Source organism: Lissotriton vulgaris, chromosome 2_1 (assembly GCF_964263255.1).
Source record: "Lissotriton vulgaris chromosome 2_1, aLisVul1.2, whole genome shotgun sequence".
Classification (NCBI taxonomy): Eukaryota; Metazoa; Chordata; class Amphibia; order Caudata; family Salamandridae; genus Lissotriton; species Lissotriton vulgaris.
The window spans coordinates 325,499,684-325,521,034 of NC_141687.1; the positions used below are offsets into that span (position 1 = coordinate 325,499,684).

A 21,351-nucleotide genomic window follows, 5' to 3' on the forward strand; every position below is an offset into this window, starting at 1 on the left:
GCAGTCGCCACAACCTCCACCCTCCCGACCTCTGTATCTGGGGGAAAGGGCCTGCCCAGTGTGGTAAATGAAAGATGCACAGTCCACTGTGTAGGTAAGATTCTTTATTGTAACATCGACACCGCCTTGACTTCGTAAACAAACTGTAGTAGGCAACGCTAAAACTTAACCAAAATGGGCTCCCTTGTGACGTAACTACAAATCAGTATGTGGATTGGATAAGGCCAGAGCACTCTTGTGACGTAGGCGCATAGATGAAACAGAATGAGTCAAACGACGTCAGCAAATAACGAAGGACATCCTTTGCTGAATCTGATTGGAGGTTTGCAAAAACGTCACCAATATTGCCACCAACTCCCATAAACGTTCTCATACGTCACCAAATGCAGAGCGGAGAGCAGTGAGAGAGGAACGCTTGAAACAAAACGACCATTGATCACAACGCAGGTCAGACGAACCTTCCAAGCAAAGTATGTCAAAATGCTAAAACAGTCAATCTTTTCTTAATTGCAGAAAATTAGACTATAAGGGTAGCATTTCCGTTTAGAAATAACAAAGTCATGTACTAAATTCCTTCGCTGAAGACAAGAGTGCACTCATCCACAGTAAACTTGTTCGCGCAGACTTAGAAATAAACAGCAATCTTGACACGGAGGCAAACACACCGAGGTAAACATAGGAGGCTGTTGGAAATTCTAATACCACAGGCACCTCAAGCAAAGCCGATCACGCTGGCACACACTTTACTCACAGGAGTTGTCTTCAAACTGTGACGCACTCAAGGCAGGACTCAGATTGGGCAGTGAAACACAGCAGGGTGCGCAAACCTGTTGTGCCACTGTTGGAGAGACTGAAGAAATTTGAGAAGACAGTAGATACCTTGGTGATGGCATACAAAAACGACCAGGTTGCAGGCTGTCCAGGTGGAACAGCACACTGGTGGGGTCAGCTGGGCATTACCTTTAAGTTTCAATATGAAATTTTGAGAGTTCTTGAAGTAAAAAGAAAAAAAATCCTTTTCCTTATGATTCCTTGGTTCCTTAGTTTGCCTTTCTGAATAATTCACACGTAGGTTCATCCTTTTCAAAACGTCGCCAAGTTGTGGTAAATGAAAGATGCACAGTCCACTGTGTAGGTAAGACTCTTTATTGTAAGTTCCTTCCAAGATATTAAGTACAGAAGTAAGACCCCACCAGGAGCCAGCTGTTAGCAGCTCAGCCTGAGATAACCAACTGCCACAGTAAGTTAGAGAGAGGCACTGTGAGCCAGAGACCCAGGCATTCTATGATGTCACAAATATCATAGTACAGTCTATCCAGAGGAGAACAGTGGAGAAGACATTTACTACACCCAGCATCACTGAAGGGGCCGTCGATCTTTAGTAAGCATGCGAAAACGGCTACCTATGATTGCCCTGCAGTGATTTACATTTCACCTAGTAAAGCTAACTGCCTACCCCTCCCCCACCCCCGTGACCAATACTAAGGTCACATCAGGATGCCCGGTGGCCCAGCCTTTAACCTCATCAGCTCTTTATTTTTGGGCACACCTAGACAGACGCCGCCACTAGGAAAAGAAGAAGAGGGCTTCAGTGTAGAAATGCTGGGCGACTCTGACTATCCTCTCTCTACCCTGGTAGACCTGGAAACTAGACGAAAATGAGGCTGCAGTAGAAGAGGCCCTCCAGTGTTCTCAGTGCTCAGTACCCAGCCCCACCAGCCTCTCCTGGAAATTGTTCTTTTGACTGCCTAAAGGTCCCCATCCCCTCCTTTACAGTTCTGCTCTTTTATCAGCAAGCACTTGGGCCTGCACGAGCACCCTGGACTGACAGGAGCTGAACTCGGGGGCAACAAAAACAAACATCAAGTAAGTTGAGTAACACAAGAAACCCGAGTCCTTTTTTTAAACGACTGAGGAAAACATTTAATGTGATCCTTATCCGCTGTGTCCCTTATTTTAGTTTATAAAATGTGTACCTCGGCTCTGCTCTCAGGGATGTGGTATTTCTAAACCATACTAATAATGTTTTGTAAGGATATAAGCAATGGGCATTGAAACGGGTCCCTTCCAGGCCCTGAAGTCATCTTCTTAACTTTTCAGGTAAAAAACACTCACTAAATTCTGAATATGGTGTGTAAAAGCTTTGAGGTAACCATGTCTTTCCTGCTTACATTTCACATGATTTACTTTAATCTTGCATTCCCTATGAGCGTTTGCTTTTTCCAGCAAGTTGTTTCTTTTTTTCCCAGGCAGCATGTTACGCTTGTCTAGTGCTTAATTTGAATTGAGTAGCATTCGGGTGTTTATAACGGGGCACACTGAGTTGTAGCTGAAGGTGGTGTGAGTTTCTCTCAGTGGGGCAGTATGGTGTTCAGTGGGGGAGAGGACGTGGCACTATGATCAGAGCAGCTGGGGAACCAGGTTCAGCCTTCAAGACAAGTCCACCAGACCACTCTCCTGAGGGAGCACTTGCCCATGCTAGAACTTAGAAGGCTCTACTAGTCTTTAGAGGCCCTGATGTCTTAGCACCAGCAGTTGGACCATAGCGGTGGCAAGTGTGGGTTAACTTTGAAGGCCTGGCCACCAGGCCCGGACTGGCCATAGCGGGCACCGGGCAATCCCCCGGTGCGCCGCAAGGGTGGAGGCTGGTTTTGATCCCCTGGGGTCCGATTTTGCTGCAAAAACGGCCCTAGCAAAGCGCTCGGTGGCACCTCCAACCCCCCCCCTCCCTCCCCCCGAGTGGAGAGTGTGGGGGGGAGGGGGGGCGGCCCAGCACTTTGCCAGGGCAGGTTTTGCTTCCCAGTCCGGCCCTGCTGGCCACCACAATCCATATTGAAGTTCCCCTCCAGTCTTGCAGGCAGCCCTACGAAGCAGCACTTATAGGTTTCATAAAATTCTTTTTTACTTTTAGAACTAGGATTCAGGAGACATTTGAAGCATAAGAAGTCTTTACTGTATATTTCACCACTTTGCTGAATTAGTATGCTTTAGGTAGGTTTGGCTCTCTTTCAGTATGATGTGGGGTTTAGGGTATCTTTGCCCCTTATAAACTATAGGTTTTATACTTAGGTCGTGAGCTTTATTTTTAAGATTTTACTGAATAGAAGCATATTTGTTGTAATATTATCGCGGGTTTTCTACACATCTGTATCTACAGTAACTGGTTTTGAACAGATGAGGCAGCTAATAAACCAAGAGGTATGGTTATAAAAAATTCTTTAAACTGTACCTTATTTTTGATTATTTTTAACCCTAGCACTATTTAATGGAATATTTGCTTTGGGTTAACGATGTACCCATTTTTATTTGTAGCCTCACAGTAGGACCTATAACCTATTTTAAGTTTTTCAAGATCAACTGTGTTAGTCTCAAATGTGTCTCACCTCAGAAGGAAGGAGGTGAGTGAATTCCCTTTGAGTTTGTATATGAATGCACTAAGGTGCATTAACCATGAGTTAATACACCTTAGTCTTGATTGGGCCCTCAGGATAATTTTCCTTTTGTAAGTAAAGATTCTTTGAAATTCTTTAAAAAAATATGATTGGAAATTTATTTTTGGCGATATACGATCTAATGGGTTGTTTTTGATTATAATGGGGCTGTAATGGTGAGCAAAAGCTTGTTGTTTATTAGTAGTGTTGTGAGACCATGACATTTTGTCTGATATATGTTTTATTTTCTTGTGCTGGTGAATACTGCACATTTGTTAGAACGGAAAAATTATTATTTACTGTCTGTCTTGAAGACGTTTTTTTTATTTTGGCATTCCACCGAAATGTGATGACGCCTACCTCTGTTAAATTTGAGGGACAATGTTTTATACATGGAAAAAGGCGTAGTTAACTTAATTGTTCCATTGATTCCTTCAAATTAACAAAAAATGTTAATGTCTAATGTGTATGTCTTATGTATTTTCCCTCTTGTCACAGTGTATTCGTTATATATTGCGTCGCACTGTTTTAACGTTTGATTTTAGACTTTTTAAATTGATGAATTTGATGTAATTGTATATTTTTATATGGTGTGAAATATTAAACATTGCTTAATAATTACAAATAACTGTTAAGAATTGTCTTGTTGGTCCCCTTTGAGACAGGTATAACGGAATGTATGGAGTGCAAGAAGTGCAGAATGTAAGAGGTGAATGAAGAGATTTCTCCAAGAGATTTTTGCCGATACTTTTGTCAGTTGTGGAACCCTGTCTCTTGGAGTAGTGTGGCCTCTCTTTTATATTGAGCAACAAAGCAGCACACCGAAGAGCAACAGTGACTGTCACTGAGATCACAGGGCCCTTGAGGCAAGCCCGCCGCACCCAGTGGTACCTCTATTGGCCTTATTTCAGCAGTAGCAGTGCAACTTACTAGGGGTTGGCAATGCAGGATTTGCACGCTACCAAACTAAGTCCACAAACGTTGCGGTCTTGCTGCCTCATGCACAATCACTTTTAACATGCGCTGCCTGGTTTGGGGCCACTGGAATTATCAAGCAATGGAGGACAACATTATGTTGCAGTGTTGACAAATGATTAGAAAACAAATAATGCGTTACATTTCCTGATACTCTATTATTTTTACATTTTTACACATACTAAAAGACTGCAAAGATTTTGCCTCATTAGTACCAGCTTAACATACAAATGCTGCTGTGACAAAGATGACAAGTCAACCTTTGCAAAGGGCTCTCCGCTTCGCAGCAGCAGAAGTCAATTTTTTTTGTAACTATTGATCTGTTTGAGCTGCAAACTAGTTTTTGTTAAAATCGACAGATTATGCAGCAGATTATGTATTATGTGGCAAACATGACAGAGTCATAATTATGTGGAAAACATTTGCAAACTAGGATATTTTCTCATTTATATTTGAACTGCTCTTATCGAAAAAGGGGGGAGAAGTTCTGATAGAAACTGCATGCTCAGAGACAAATGGCTTGTGAATCCATTTTTAAGTATATTTGGGACATTCTGTGATTGAAGACGTATCCCACTTTGCGAATGTATTTTAATGCAAATAACTCATACTAAAACGTAAATAATCATGTGTATCTATTGGTTGCATTAAATAACGTAATAAGCTGTAACTGGTCAGTGAAATGTGAAACAAATCGTAAAAATTGAGGGGTTTTGCTCTTTCTGGCCACACCTCTGACTCCACCCACTGACCCCATCCTCGGGTTATTTCTGCCCCCTGATTGCCTCCCCTCCCAGTTCCCCTGCTTTTTCCCCCCACTTCGATCTCTGCTTATCCCCCACAAACATCTCATATCTCCAGTTTTCACAATCAAGGGAATTCTCTATGGGCCCAGTTCCTTAATCCAGAACCCTGTTTCCAGATGGACGGTATCGGTCCCACACGCTCATCACGAGAGGGGCAGACCGTGGCCTAACAACAGCCTGAGAGTTATCGAGGCTGGTGTGTCAAAGACGTCAAGCTCCCGAGACATGTCTATTTTTAGGCTCTGTGACAGGAGGATGTGCAAAGCAGGTGGAGAAACGGCCCCCGTCTCTCAGAAGGGATTTCCAGGTACGCAGCCTCACTCGGGCTGCTGTCAATAACGTCATCGGTGATTCTTGGCTTGAGTTCCTTCTCAGACATACAAATTCCTTAAAGCTCTTCTGCAAACACCCAATTCTGATAGAAAAAACTGTGCGCTACTCCGCCACTGACGCCTGGCCAAGTAGGCGAAAGGCTTTCCTGCGGTGAGTTTCCATAAAGGGACAAAGGTTTGTGGGCTGCACTTTGGCTTGATATCAGGAGAGCAGGCCGGGGAACTCGGCTGGGTGGATGCTCTCCTTGCTAAAGCGTTAGTCATAACCAAAGCACAAATTACACTTTTATGCAACCTGAGCCAAAAGTTAGTCAGCTGAAAATAAACGAGCTAATCTTATTTGAACTCGTTAGGGCAGTGGTTCTTAAACTGTGGCCCGTAGACCACTGGCTATCCACAATACCAACTCAGCGGGTCAGCAACAGTTTAGAAAATTAAACATGATCTTTAAGATCAATTAAATATATATATATATATATATATATATATATATATATATATATATATATATATATAATGAAGGAATTCGAAATTGGATGCTGAGAATTAAGTAGGTACCCCTATCTTGATTGTGATAGCGCAAGAACAGCAAACTGAATCTAGTATGGATGATGGGAGCCCTGACGTGAAGCAGCATTGGGAATACGAGAACAAAAACAGATCATGCATTACGAGCACAAAAGACAAAGCGATATGCTAGAGTGTAACACATTGCTTTGTCTTTTAGATACAAAAAACATAAACTTAAAAAAAGCTCCAACCTTCCATGTAAAAGTCTGTGATTTTTGCAGTTTTTTGTTTGTGAATTAAATATTTCAGAATATGTGTATCTGTTTGATGTTTATTTGCTCCAGTATTTTTGCATATTGCTTTGAGGTTTGAATAATAGACATTTCTTAGGCAGTGGTCCCCAGCTCCAGAAGTGATACACTGGGGGTCCACCTTAGTCAAAAGGTTAAGAACCGCTGCTTTAGGACAGTTAACTTAGTTGTATGAAAGCTACGGTTCATCAGCTGTTACAAAATATCACCATATTCATGGCCTTGTAAACTCTGCTGTGACAAGAGTTCACACAGTTTTTGGATATCTTATTCTGGGTGTCAAGCAGTTTATACTTTCCTTCAGCAATTCAAAGATGGATGCCACATAAGTGTGTGCACATACAGAGGCAATCATAGAATGATTATTATTTTGCTTAAGAAAAATCATACTAAGATAGTCACCGTACGTGCATGTGTATGCTTGGCAGCCATCAGGAGGGAAACACGTTTGCAATGGGGGTCACAAGTAAGGCCTATAAACTCTTCCAACGCTTGATGCAATATGTGGGTGATGGAGGTCTGAGATGGTATTGAAGTGTGTGTGCGGGGTGGGATTGGGCTCCTTGGTGTTTGCTTCACATTGGCAGCTCTTTTCATCCCAAACTATGTGTGAACTCGTCCCATGGTCAATGCAATGTACACAAGTTGAAGCGCAGTTACAGGAGATAAGCTGTGCATCCACTGATCGATCGATCGCTCGGTCCATAAGTGCAGAGCTGCTCAGGTGGCTGCTGCAGGCCAATGCAGTACAGACCCAGATGCATAGCCCACTGCAGGTCCAAAACGAGGGTATTCATCCTTCCCCTTAATGGCCTGCAAGGTGCAGATTTATCAGCCCTCACAATGTGTGTGTGCCATCAAAGGCCAGTTTGGGCATGACATTCAATCAGGCCTCACAATGTGTGTGTGCCATCAAAGGCCAGTTTGGGCATGACATTCAATCAGCCCTCACAATGTGTGTGTGCCATCAAAGGCCAGTTTGGGCATGACATTCAATCAGGCCTCACAATGTGTGTGTGCCATCAAAGGCCAGTTTGGGCATGACATTCAATCTGTGCCATCAAAGGCCAGTTTGGGCATGACATTCAATCAGGCCTCACAATGTGTGTGTGCCATCAAAGGCCAGTTTGGGCATGACATTCAATCAGTCCTCACAATGTGTGTGTGCCATCAAAGGCCAGTTTGGGCATGGCATTCAATCAGTCCTCATGATGTGTGTGTGCCATCAAAGGCCAGTTTGGGCATGACATTCAATCAGTCCTCATAATGTGTGTGTGTCATCAAAGGCCAGTTTGGGCATGGCATTCAATCAGTCCTCATGATGTGTGTGTGCCATCAAAGGCCAGTTTGGGCATGACATTCAATCAGTCCTCATAATGTGTGTGTGTCATCAAAGGCCAGTTTGGGCATGACATTCAATCAGTCCTCATGATGTGTGTGTGCCATCAAAGGCCAGTTTGGGCATGACATTCAATCAGTCCTCACAATGTGTGTGTGCCATCAAAGGCCAGTTTGGGCATGACATTCAATCAGTCCTCACAATGTGTGTGTGCCATCAAAGGCCAGTTTGGGCATGACATTCAATCAGTCCTCATGATGTGTGTGTGCCATCAAAGGCCAGTTTGGGCATGACATTCAATCAGTCCTCATAATGTGTGTGCGCCATCAAAGGCCAGTTTGGGCATGACATTCAATCAGTCCTCATAATGTGTGTGTGCCATCAAAGGCCAGTTTGGGCATGACATTCAATCAGTCCTCACAATGTGTGTGTCCTATCAAAGGCCAGTTTGGGCATGACATTCAATCAGTCCTCATAATGTGTGTGTGCCATCAGAGGCCAGTTTGGGCATGACATTCAATCAGTCCTCATGATGTGTGTGTGCCATCAAAGGCCAGTTTGGGCATGACATTCAATCAGTCCTCATAATGTGTGTGTGCCATCAAAGGCCAGTTTGGGCATGACATTCAATCAGTCCTCACAATGTGTATGTCCTATCAAAGGCCAGTTTGGGCATGACATTCAATCAGTCCTCATAATGTGTGTGTGCCATCAGAGGCCAGTTTGGGCATGACATTCAATCAGTCCTCATGATGTGTGTGTGCCATCAAAGGCCAGTTTGGGCATGGCATTCAATCAGTCCTCATAATGTGTGTGTGCCATCAAAGGCCAGTTTGGGCATGACATTCAATCAGTCCTCACAATGTGTGTGTCCTATCAAAGGCCAGTTTGGGAATGGTATTCAATCAGTCCTCGCAATGTGTGTGTGCCATCAAAGGCCAGTTTGGGCATGACATTCAATCAGTCCTCACAATGTGTGTGTCCTATCAAAGGCCAGTTTGGGCATGGTATTCAATCAGTCCTCGCAATGTGTGTGTGCCATCAAAGGCCAGTTTGGGCATGACATTCAATCGGTCCCCACAATGTGTGTACGCCATCAAAGGCCAGTTTGGGGATGAAATTCAGCTCTACTGGCAGATGGTGCAACAGAATAGACTGTGCCAGTTATAGCATGAGGGTGGTAATCCAACCTGCTTCAGATCCAGATAGCTTTTTTATCCTCACTCAGGGACTGCGGGCATGCCATTGTCAAAACAGCACTCCCTACAGGCGTGTGGCAGAAGGGGGCAGACCAGGCCAGACATACGAAGTTCTCAGCTGCAGTAAGGATGGAAAAAAATAAGAAATACATGTTGTCAGCTGACTTGTAGGAGCGATCTGTGACCCTATAGCAAAGCAAGGAAATTCCAAGAATGCATGACTCTGAAAAGCAATGTGTGATACTTGGCAGGACTCAGCTTTGTTCAATGTAGGTTTTCTCTGATGCAGTGAAAACCCTTACACTCTTATCTCCATATATTGATGGCTTTCGCCTAGCAACAGTAGCCTGCCTAAACGTGTTTGTATAAAATAAATAAACTTGACCACTTGAAATCAGCCTCAGCTGTGACTCCTTGCTCAAAAATTGCACATACACAGGTCAAAGAAGGAGCATACACTTTTCCCTACCTAAGATATGACTTAAAATTAAAAGCAGAGGCATATTGTTGGTTCAGACTTTCAATTTCGACCACTAAAGGAAGATATATACCGGACCCAGTGGTGGCTGCTCCATTAGGGTGGAGATCCAATGCTCCGCCCCCGGCTGCAAGCAAGGCAAATATGAAAAATAAAATGGCAATAAAACTATTTTATTACGTTTTCATTTTTTTGTGCTGCCGTCCCGAGCCAAGTGTGAGGGTGGGAATAGGCCATTGCTACTGACTGGTAGCAGGGAGCAGAATTAGTGGCCAATCCAAATGTGCATGTCGGTTTGGCCAGGTGTCTTGCGACCGCAAGCCCGACATGCGCACGTTAAACCTCTACAACCTGAACAGTGTTAGATAGCCGGAGAGCAGACACAGGCCCCCAGTGTCTCAAAGAGCACTGAGCCAGCTCGTTGCAATCAATCCTGGCACTTCCCTCGTGCTTGTTAATATTATTAACAGCACAACAGCAGTTTCTGGATTGGTTGGGGACTTTGCTCTGGCATCCCACCATCATGAACCATGAACTGCAGAAGAACACCGACATTTTGGCTATTTCCAGCATATTGTGTTTCTTTTTTTGTTGGTTGTTTATTACCCTTTTTTAGTGCACACTTTAAAGTGAGGCTTGGTGTGTGAACACCTTTTTACCTTACTGACAGGCACTGTAAGAAACTTGCACTGACTTCAGCCTTAACACCAGAGCTCTCAGCCCTGATCCGTTATAAACAAAACACTCCTCATTAGCCACGATTGAGTGCTTTGGAGTTGAGCCCAAAGGCATTGCTGGTCTCTCACAGTGCCTGTCAAGGGATCAAAATATTCACTTCGCTTGTCTCACCACTTTCAAATGTCATCAGCCGTCACTGACCGGACCCTATGAACAGTAGCTTGTACATCAGGGAGGCCTTTTATGTCTTTGCTCGGCATATACATTGCAAGGCCCTGATCCTTTCCTAAGGGTTGCTCGCTCTAGAGTAGGAGTTAAGTTTGCATTCTTAGAGCACCATGCTGCTGAGATCTGTCTAAGAGATTGATAGTGCTGAAGATAGGAGCCGCCCCTAACCATAGGATGATCTGCACAAAATTGAGGCGATTAACGATCTGTGTGGACCCAAGGCAACGAGAGAATTCAGGAGCCAAAGAACCACAGATGATTGACTGAATAGTGGATCATCCGAAATGTTTTCCTATGTCATCATGTATGAGCTAGCACAAACCCACCCCACCCAACCCCACCCCACAACCTTTGAGTGCTCACATCTTCATATTCCTAAGTCCCAGAGGGACCTGGAGGATTTAACCCGGCACACTGCTAGTGTGGGTCTGGTCCCATAATGCAAATGCTACTTACCAGTATGCATCTGTTCTTGGCATGTAGGGCTGCTGACATTCATATCTGTGCATAGATCGCCGCCTAGTGTCCGGATGATTGCACATTGTTGTCCTGGAAGAGTCTTCGAAGTATCACGAGATAGGTGGCTCCTCCCCTGGACTACAGTGCGCATGGGCATCGCCTCCATCCCCAGATTGTTTTTAGCCATTGGCAGAGATGGAGTGAAGTATGTGAGTGATGCCTATGCTGCGAGCAGATATATGAATATATATATATATGTATGAAGACTGCAGCTGCTACAGGCGCCGGGGAGGAGGGTGGGCGATATGAATGTCAGCAGCCCTACATGCCAAGAACAGATGCATACTGGTAAGTAGCATTTGCAGTTCGAGGCATGTGGGCTGCTGAATTCATATCTGTGCATAGAATACATAGCAGTCCTCCCATTATTGGCGGCCGCCCATGCCAGCTTCAGCAGTCTGAAAAAGTGTCCTGAGAACAGCCTGACCAACAGCTGCTTGCTGTTTGGAATGCACGTCTACACAGTAATGTTTAGTGAAAGTATGTGTGGTAGACCATGTGGCTGCTCTACAGATATCTTCTAAGGGAATATTACCTAAGAAAGCCATAGAGGCCCCCAGCTTCCTGGTGGAGTGGGCTCTTGGTGGAATTGTGAGAGTGCGCTTGGCCTTAGCGAAACAGATCTGAATGCATTTTACAATCCACCTAGCGATCCCAGCTTTGGAGATAGCGTTTCCCTTGTGGTGTGAGGCAAAAGCAACAAAAAGTTGCTTAGTCTTACGAAAATCTTTGGTCCTGTCAATGTAGTACATTAAGGCTCTTTTCACGTCAAGGGTGTGGAGCATCCGCTCCGCCAGCGACTCTGGGTTTTGAAAAAACACTGGCAACTCAATTGTCTGGTTTATATGGAATTGAGATACAACCTTGGGTAAGAATTTGGGGTTAGTGCGGAGCACCACCCTGTTAGCGTGTACTTGGAAGAAAGGTTCTTGGATGGTGAGCGCCTGCAATTCGCTAACCCTCCGTAGCGATGTAATTGCTACTAAGAAAGCGACCTTCCAAGTCAGAAACTGAAGCTCACAAGAGTGCAGTGGCTCAAAGGGAGGACCCATCAGCCTAGTAAGAACCACATTGAGGTTCCATTCAGGAGCTGGTGGTGTCCGTGGTGGAATGACCCTTTTGAGTTCTTCCAGAAAAGCCTTAATAGCAGGGACATTAAAAAGTGATAGGTGTTGCCTATTCTGGAGGTATGCTGCCATTGCAGACAAGTGAATGCGTATGGAAGAATACGCCAAGTTACATTGGTACAGGTGGAACAGGTAACAAATGATGTTCTGAATGGAAGCATCTAGCGGGTCAATATCGTGGTTGACACAGTAAACGACAAACCGCTTCCATTTAGCCGCATAACAAGCTCTAGTAGTGGGCTTCCTTGCCTCCCGAATGATGTCCATGCAATCGAGGGGAAGATTGAGGTAGCCAAACTCTAGGACCTCAGGAGCCAGATCGCCAGGTTGAGCTGTTGCGGATCTGGGTGCTGAATGTCGCCATGGCTCTGCGTCAGAAGGCTGGGAGTGAGATGAAGCCTTTGATGCGGTACCACGGACAGTTCCAGAAACGTGGTGTACCATGGTTGGCGAGCCCACGTTGGAGCAACCAGGATGAGAGTCATCGAGTGCTGCCTGAGCTTGCGTGCCACCAGCGGTATCAGAGTTGCTGGGGGAAAAGCGTACGCAAATCTGCCTGACCAGTTCATCCACATCGCATTGCCCTGTGATTGCGGGTGTGGGAACCTGGCGGCGAAGCTTTGGCATTTTGCGTTCTCCTTTGTGGCGAACAGGTCTATCTCTGGATGACCCCACTTTTGGAAGTACGGTTGGAGTACTGATGGATGTATCTCCCACTCGTGCATTTGATGGCTGTGCCTGCTGAGCAGGTCCGCCATCTGGTTGTCTTTGCCTGGGAGATGCTCTGCCATGAGGAAGATGTTCCTCTGAATGGCCCACTTCCACATGCTCTGAGCCAGATGAGACAGCTGCGGAGAGTGTGTGCCTCCCTGTTTCTGAATGTAGTACATGGCTGTCATGTTGTCCGTCCGGATCAAAACGACCTTGTTGCACAGGTGTACTTTGAATGCCTTCAAGGCCAAGAAGATTGCCATCAGTTCCAATACGTTGATGTGCATCTTCTTTTGCTGTAGTGTCCATAGTCCCTGCACTGTGTAGTGGAGTACATGAGCTCCCCATTCCTGGAGAGAGGCGTCCATTGTCAGGATAATCTGTGGCACAGGCTCTTGGAACGGTCGGCCCTTGCAAAGGTTCTGTGGATTCCACCAATGCAGAGAGTTGTACGCCCGACCGCTCACCAACACTAGGTCTGTTAGTCGCCCCTGAGCCTGAGTCCACTGACGTGCTAGGCACTCCTGAAGCGGACGCATATGTAGTCTCGCGTGCGGGACAATGGAGATGCAGGAGGCCATCATGCCTATCAACTGCATGAACACTTTCGCTGGAAGCGAGTGTTGAGGCCTGAATCGTCGGATCAGCGTTTGGATACTGGCGATTCTCACTGAATTTGGCTGCGCAGTGGCTGCCAGAGTGTTTATCGTCGCGCCCAGATACTGCCGTACATGGGCGGGCTGGAGATGGGATTTTGGGTAGTTCAGAGAGAATCCCAGATCGTGCAGGAGATGAATGGTGCGGGACACGTGGTCGGCGCACTGCTGTTCTGTTTTTGCCTGAATGAGCCAGTCGTCCAGATAAGGATAGACGTGGACGTTTTGGCGTCGTAGATGCGCCGCCACAGTCGCCAGGCACTTTGTAAAGACTCTTGGCGCTGTGGTGACCCCGAACGGCAGAACCCTGAACTGGTAGTGCTGGTTTTGAATCGTGAATCTGAGATACTTCCTGTGGGAAGGATGCAGGGGGATATGAAAGTATGCATCCTTTAGATCCAACGTAGCTAGGAAGTCCCCCTGTTGAAGCAGAGGGAGTACCTGCTGTAACGTGAGCATATGGAAGTGCTCCGAGAGAATATACCAGTTGAGGGGCCTTTGGTCCAGGATGGGCCTGAGGGATCCGTCCTTTTTGGGGATCAGAAAATACAGGGAGTAAACCCCTGTTCCCCTTTCTTGCAGTGGGACGAGCTCTATTGCCCCTTTTTGCAGCATGACTTGAACTTCCTGCTGCAACAAGTGCAAGTGCTCGCCGGACATAGGACGGCTTCTTGGAGGTATGTTTGGTGGAGTGGAAGTAAGTTCCAGACAGTAACCGTACTGGATAAGAGACTTGACCCACCTGTCCGTGGTGATGGATTTCCACGCGGGCAGGAACTGCTGGAGTCTCCCCCCGACCGGTGTTGTGTGGTCGGGGGGCAGTGACAAGACGTCACTGCTTGTTGGCGGTGGTGGACTTGGAGCTGTTGTTTCCACGTCCCCTGCCTTTGATGTTGTTGCCTCTGTAGCCACCTCTACCCTTGTTGGTGTATGAGGTTTGGGTATTGCTTTTATAATACTGTGTGGATTGCGATGCCTGACCCCTTGAGGTGCCTCTGGTATTGGAGCGGCAAAAGGAACCACCCAGAAACTGCTGAGACTGGAGGGCCCCCATAGACTTAGCAGTGTCTGTGTCTTTCTTCATTTTTTCCAGTGTCGCATCCACCTCGGGGCCGAACAGGTGGTCAGGATTAACTGTTTGGTTCAGGATGGTCGTCTGTATATCCGGTTTGAAACCTGATATCCTAAGCCATGCATGTCTTCTCAGCAACACACTAGTGTTGATTGCCCTGGAGGCTGTATCAGCCACGTCCAGCGCACATTTGATGGAAGCGTTTGTGATCAGCTTTCCCTCCTGAATTAACATTTCCCCTGCCTCCTTGTACTGGTCAGGCAAGTGCTGCAGCAGTGTTTCTAGGGTGTCGTAATGAGCCCTATCGTAGCGTGCAAGTAGGGCCTGCGTGTTTGAGATTCGCCAAATATTAGCTGCCTGCGCAGCAATCCGTTTCCCTGAGGCCTCAAATATTTTTGACTCTTTGTCTGGGGGAGGAGCGTCACCAGTGGTCTGTGAGTTCGCCCTCTTGCGTGCGTTGGATACAACCAAAGAGTCCAGTGGCAAGTGTCCCTTGATGTATGTTGGATCCGAGGGCGCTGCCTTATATTTTTTGTCAATGCGAGGATTGATGACACGCGCCCGAGTGGGCTCCTTGAAGACCTCCGTCGCATGCTTTAGCACTCCCTTGAGCATTGGCAATGTCTTGACTGACTTTTCAGCCACTGAGAAAGTGTCAAACAAAAAGTCCACATCCACAGGATCCGAATGCAGCTCGACATCATGGTTAGCTGCAGCTCTCTCAATCAAAGCGTTGAAGGCTGCCGAGTCCTCCGTCGGTGAGGTCTTTGCCGCAAAGAGCTGCGGTTCCTGACCCGACTGCGGGTCCTCTGGGTCGCCTCCGGCAGACCAAGGTTCATGTTCCTCCTCCGGATCCGAGTACGCCCGATAGGTGTACTCGACCTCCTCGTCGTCACCATCCCCTGCGTTGGAACGCGTTGGCGAATGTTCTAAGGCTTGTGGAGATGCAGGCTCTATCGGGGCCGAAGTACCCGCAGAGTCCTTCTTGTTTTTGAGAGGAATACGAAAATGTTCCAACACCGGCTCCGTGGTGATTTTTCTTTTGAGGAGAGACAGTTTCCGGGTATTGGCGTCGATGATGACCTCTCGACGCTCTTCCTCTGCAAGTGGCTGGAGCCGAGGCTTCGACACCACCAATGACGCTTTGGGCGTCGACACCTCCTTCGAGGGCACGCCGGCCCCATGCCTCGGAGCGAAAGCCTTCGGCGTCGACTTCGGCGGCAGGGTAAAGCGGATAGGCGTTTGCGCCTTTGTCGGCTTCGGTGTGTGCTTCGGCACCACATCCCCTGGTTCGGGAACCACAGCGTCCTTCCGAATCCGTTGCAGGGACTCCGCGACCTTTTTTGTTAAGGCTGGAGAGGGCTTGACCGGCTCGAGCGATCTCCCCGAGTCGGGAGTCGGGTCGGCGAGAGGAACCGTCTTCGGAGCCGACACATCACGTTCCTTGTCCCCGACGGCCGGAGCCGGCGAAGCCAGAGCTGTGGAATCGCCTTGACGCTTCTTCGAAGCTTTCTTCGGGTCATCGACCTCGACCATCTTCGGCGCCGACGCGGCCGCGTCGGTCGACTTCGCCTTCGGCGTCGACCCCGAGGCCCTCAGGTCGGCCATCTTGGCGCGGCTCTTCAAGTCGGCCATTTTGAATTTCTTAGAAATCGATGCCTCCAGAGCCTTCTGTCCCACCAGTGCAGCTTTCACTTTCGGTTTCGAAACCGGAGGTGTGGATCCCAATGGCTTCACTTTCGTTTTCGTTAACGGGAGTGGCGCATCGGAAATGTCCGTGGCCGGGCCCGGAGGCGGGGCTGCTGGACTAGTAACGAGGTCTTGGGTAAGGCCCGAAGGCGATCCCTCGACCTGGGCCGCATGAAGGGGGTTGACCCCTGAGTCAGTTTGGGGATGCTCTTCCTCCGAGCTATCCCCCACGGTGGCAATGGCCCCATCGTCGTCCCCTACCTTGTCGCCGGCTTCGTCAAACTCCTCGTCTCCCGCGTCGTAGGCATCCCCCTCGGACGCGGGGCTAGAGTCCGAAACCTGTAGGACATCGTCGTCTTCAACAAATTCCTCGAAGATGTTGTCCGGCGGGGGCGCCGGGGGTGCCGATAACTGGGCCTGGAGTCTAGCGGCCCGACGAATCTTGAGAGTCTTCTTACACCGGAACTTCGAGCAGACCATACACCTGGCCTCATCATGGTCCGGTGACAAACATTTGTTGCACACAGGGTGCACATCGAGGTGTGAATACTTGGAGGTGCACACCGGGCACCTTTTGAACGGAGTTCGTTCCATGTCTGGAGCGTCGAGTAGGCCCGTCCGCGCCGAGAGCACGCGGATGGGTAGCAAGAGTTCGGAGCTGAGAAACAGACAAAACCCGAACGAAATGATACCGACGCCCAGCCTAAAGACCTTTTGGTCTCGAGTTAGAAAAGTTAATCAACTATCGATTCCGACAGAGGGAACCGAAACACATCCGAACTCAATGGCGGAAAAAAACAATCTGGGGATGGAGGCGATGCCCATGCGCACTGTAGTCCAGGGGAGGAGCCACCTATCTCGTGATACTTCGAAGACTCTTCCAGGACAACAATGTGCAATCATCCGGACCCAACACTAGGCGGCGATCTATGCACAGATATGAATTCAGCAGCCCACATGCCTCGAACACTGGATCATGCCCAGATGTAGAACTTTTAGAACTAACATCTAGCCCATAAAACCTTATAGACATTGCCATTTTAACTGGAATGTGTTTCCTAACCCCAAGGTCTAGCTCCTATTGAAATATTTCAGTGGAACAAGGCACAATCTAAGTAATGAGTGGTCCTGACTTTCAGGGCTAGTACGGAGCAAGTTCAGTTGGCATGGTATAGGAATAATAATAGGGCTTCTGTGTAGATGGAAATTGAGTGATTCTAGGGCCAATGGTGAGGAAGTGGTGTACCCAACTGTGGGCTTGGTAGTGGGGATGAGAAGATCGGGGCTTTACAAAACGTAGTCACTTTTATGCATAGCCTCTGAGTAGAGTGTGGGACCAATGAGTTAGATCAAGGGCTTCCAGAATGGATGACTGAGCTGCTCTGTTTTTTCGTTACAGGCACTAGAGAATACCCAGTGTGATTTCATGCAACAATTGGCCAGGAATAAGTTGAACTCTTTAACCCAGTCTTACAAAAACGAGTGATATATTGTGGACTATCAGGAACGGAGATAAAAAAGTAAATAACCTTTATGTGGCATTGCGAATTCCAAAGTCATGGCATATACTGATCTACAATTTCCGTGATTCTGTGTCATATCTGAATATATTCAGAAACTGCAACATCAATAATAAACTCAGAGCAAGTTTGGAGAAAATTACATGAGAAACTTCAAGGTGCTTTAGAGCATAGGTGTAGGTAGCTTAGAGGCTCCATCAGGCTACCAGTTATTATAGAGTAGTACAAAGTTCAGTGACAAGAAGGGCAACGCCACTATAATCTCTGTGAACGTACTGGCATGTTGTGTAAATCCAGAGGACATTTTAGTGACCACAGGGAGCACTAATGTGTTAACTAGGCCTGTTTTCAGGACTTACTACACATTTCCCCCAAAGACAACTTTCCCATTATGAGTTAATTAGGCACTCCTTCATGAGATTCTTATGGTACCCATATGATTCGAATGCACTGACCCGACTTGAATAAACAATGAAAGTGTAGACAATGAAAGGTACAGTACCGTACAGCTTTGAAAAGAGAAATATGGTTGATGTGTCCACTCACGCCTCCCTCGTCGAAGGTTAGCACCTTTGGGGGTGAAAAGAAGCATTCAACATTGGGTACTGATTTCAAAAATATCACAAATTACACAAACATGGCTAAATGCTTTTGCAGAACATCAAGTTTAAGGTATGCAGCCAAGAGGTGTGAAACCAAGAAGAGGCATGTTAGCATGTTATCCTTCTGCGAATATTATTGAGGCAAAGAAAGGAATATGCTACTTACCAGTATGCATCTGTTCTTGGCATAGAGGGCTGCAGAGTGGTACATTATGAATAGATCGCCATCTGGTGTTGGGCTCGGATGATTGCACTTTGTTTTTCTCTTGGAGAGTCTTTTGTATCTTGGTGACTCCTCCCTTAGTTGGTAGTGCGCATGGGCATCGGCTCCATCCTTAGATTGTTTTGCCATAGTAGGGTTAGATGGAGTAGTGTAGTAGAATACAGATAAGAATGCCCATGTAAGTGTATCTAAATAAGAATAATGTTGGAACAGACACAGGTTTCCGGGGAGGCTGGGAGGGCATGTACCACTCTGCAGCCCTCAATGCCAAGAACAGATGCATACTGGTAAGTAGCATATTCCGTTCGAGGCATATGGGCTGCAGATGGTACATTATGAATAGACTATACAGCAGTTCTCTCCCTAGCGGTGGTCGCCAGTGTCTGTTGCAACTGTCTGAAATAAAGTTTTTAATACTGCTTGTCCCACTCTAGCTTGTTGTGTTGTGTGCACATCTACACAATAGTGTTTTGTGAAGGTGTGTGGTGTAACCCAGGTAGCTGCTTTGCATATGTCATCTAGTGGGATGTTTCCCAAAAATGCCATAGATGCTCCTAGTTTACGTGTAGATTGAGCTCTAGGAGGAACAGTTAATGTTCTCTTTGCTTTTAAGTAGCATATTTGAATGCATTTTACAATCCATCTGGCAATGCCCGCCTTAGAGATGGGATTGCCTTTGTGTGTTGGAGAAAACGCAACAAATAGCTGTTTTGTCTTTCTGAAAGTTTGTGTTCTTTCTATATAGTACAATATGGCCCTTCTAACATCTAATGTATGTAGGGCTCTTTCTGCTACTGTTTGTGATTTTGGAAAGAAAACCGGTAATTCCACTGACTGATTGATGTGGAATGCTGAAATTACTTTTGGTAAGAATTTCGGGTTTGTTCTAAGAACCACCTTATTTTGGTGTAACTGCATAAATGGTTCTTGAATTGTAAAAGCCTGCAGTTCACTTACTCTTCTAAGTGACGTGATAGCTATGAGGAAGGCCACCTTCCATGTGAGGAATTGTATTTCACACCTATGCATAGGTTCAAAGGGTGGCCCCATTAGTCTGGTAAGTACTATGTTGAGATTCCAGACTGGGGAAGGTGGTCTTCTTGGTGGAATGACTCTTTTGAGTCCTTCCATGAAAGCTTTAATTGCTGGTACTTTAAACAGGGAAAGATGTTGCCTGTTTTGTAGGTACGCCGCTATAGCTGCGAGATGAACTCTTATAGAGGTATATGCTAAGTTACATTGCTGTAAGTGTAGTAAATAGCAAATGATTTGTTTAGTGGATGCGTCCAGAGGGTTGATTTGCTTACTGTTACAGTGTATAGCAAACCTTTTCCATTTTGCTGCGTAGCATGCTCTGGTGGTAGGACGTCTTGCTTGTTTAATGATTTCCATACATTCTGGTGGTAGATCTAAATATCCAAACTCTATGACCTCAGGAGCCAGATCGCTAGGTTCAGTTGTTTGGGATCTGGGTGCATTATTTCTCCATGGTTCTGTGTAAGATGCATGGGTAATAATCTTAGCTTTTGATGTGGTACTTGTGAGAGTTGTAGCAGTGTGGTGAACCACGGCTGTCTTGCCCACGTGGGTGCCACTAGTATCATTGTCATTGAGTGTTGCTGCAGCTTCCGAACCAGTAACGGAATTAGTGGTAGAGGAGGGAACGCGTAAGCAAATTTGTTGGACCAATTTATCCATAGTGCGTTGCCCTGGGACCGTTGGTGTGGGTACCTGGATGCGAAGTTTTTGCATTTTGCGTTCTGATGATTGGCAAACAGATCTATCTCTGGTTGCCCCCATTTTTGGAAGAATGGCTGCAGTATTTGGTCGTGCAGCTCCCATTCGTGTACTTGCTCTGACTGTCTGCTTAGGATGTCTGCTATCTGATTTTGAACTCCTGGTAGGTGTTCTGCTAACAGATAGATCTTTTGAGGAATGGCCCATCTCCAAATGTCCTGTGCTAGTTTGGATAGTTGGAGAGAGTGTGTCCCCCCCTGTTTTTGAATATAATACATTGCAGTCATGTTGTCTGTTCTGATCAGGACTGCCTTGCCTGTTATTTGCATTTGGAAAGCTTTTAGTGCTAGAAACACTGCTAATAGTTCCAGGTAGTTGATGTGCAGTTTCTTTTGCTGCACACTCCACTTCCCCTGCACTGTGTATTTGTCCATATGCGCTCCCCATCCTGAGAGCGATGCGTCCGCTGTTATTATTACTTGTGGAATTGGCTCTAGGAACGACCATCCCTTGGAAATGTTTTCTGTGTTCCACCACTTCAGAGAGCGGTACGTCCGGTCGTTTACCAACACCAGATCTGTAATCTGACCTTGAGCCTGATTCCACTGTGTCGCTAGACACTCCTGTAGTGGACGCATTTGAAGTCTGGCATGTGGTATTAGCAGTATGCATGAGGACATCATGCCTAATAGTTGCATAAACACTCGTGCTGGTAGTGAGTGTTGTGGTTGAAATCTTTGTATTAACCCGACCATTGTTTGTATCCTGACTGGGTTGGGGTATGCTATTGCTTTTTCTGTGTCTACTGTAGCCCCCAGGTATTGCTGAATCTGGTTTGGTTGCAGGTGCGATTTTTTGTAGTTCACCGTGAACCCTAGGTGGTGCAGCAATTGAATTGTCTTCTGTGTGTTGTGAAGACATTCTTCTTTTGACTTGGCCTTTATTAGCCAATCGTCCAAGTATGGGAAGACATGTATTTGTTGTCTTCTTAGGTGTGCTGCCACCACAGCTAGACATTTTGTGAAAACTCTTGGTGCTGTTGTGACACCGAACGGAAGGACTTTGAACTGATAGTGTTGTCCTTCTAACACAAATCTTAGGTATTTTCTGTGGGCTTTGTGAATTGGGATATGAAAGTAAGCGTCTTTTAGATCCAGTGTAGAAAGAAAGTCCCCTTTCTTCAGTAAAGGGAGTACTTGTTGGAGCGT

At 46.5% G+C, this 21,351-nt stretch overlaps 1 protein-coding gene across 1 annotated transcript in view; it reads right to left on the reverse strand.

The window, feature by feature from the left end:
• PIGL (phosphatidylinositol glycan anchor biosynthesis class L) overlaps nt 1-21,351 on the reverse strand; it is a 456,545-nt gene that overhangs the window by 94,695 nt on the left and 340,499 nt on the right. The window contains exon 4 of the mRNA XM_086955062.1: nt 18,084-18,151. Coding sequence (XP_086811188.1) covers nt 18,084-18,151 — 68 coding nt within the window. The remainder of the gene's footprint in view (nt 1-18,083; nt 18,152-21,351) is intronic.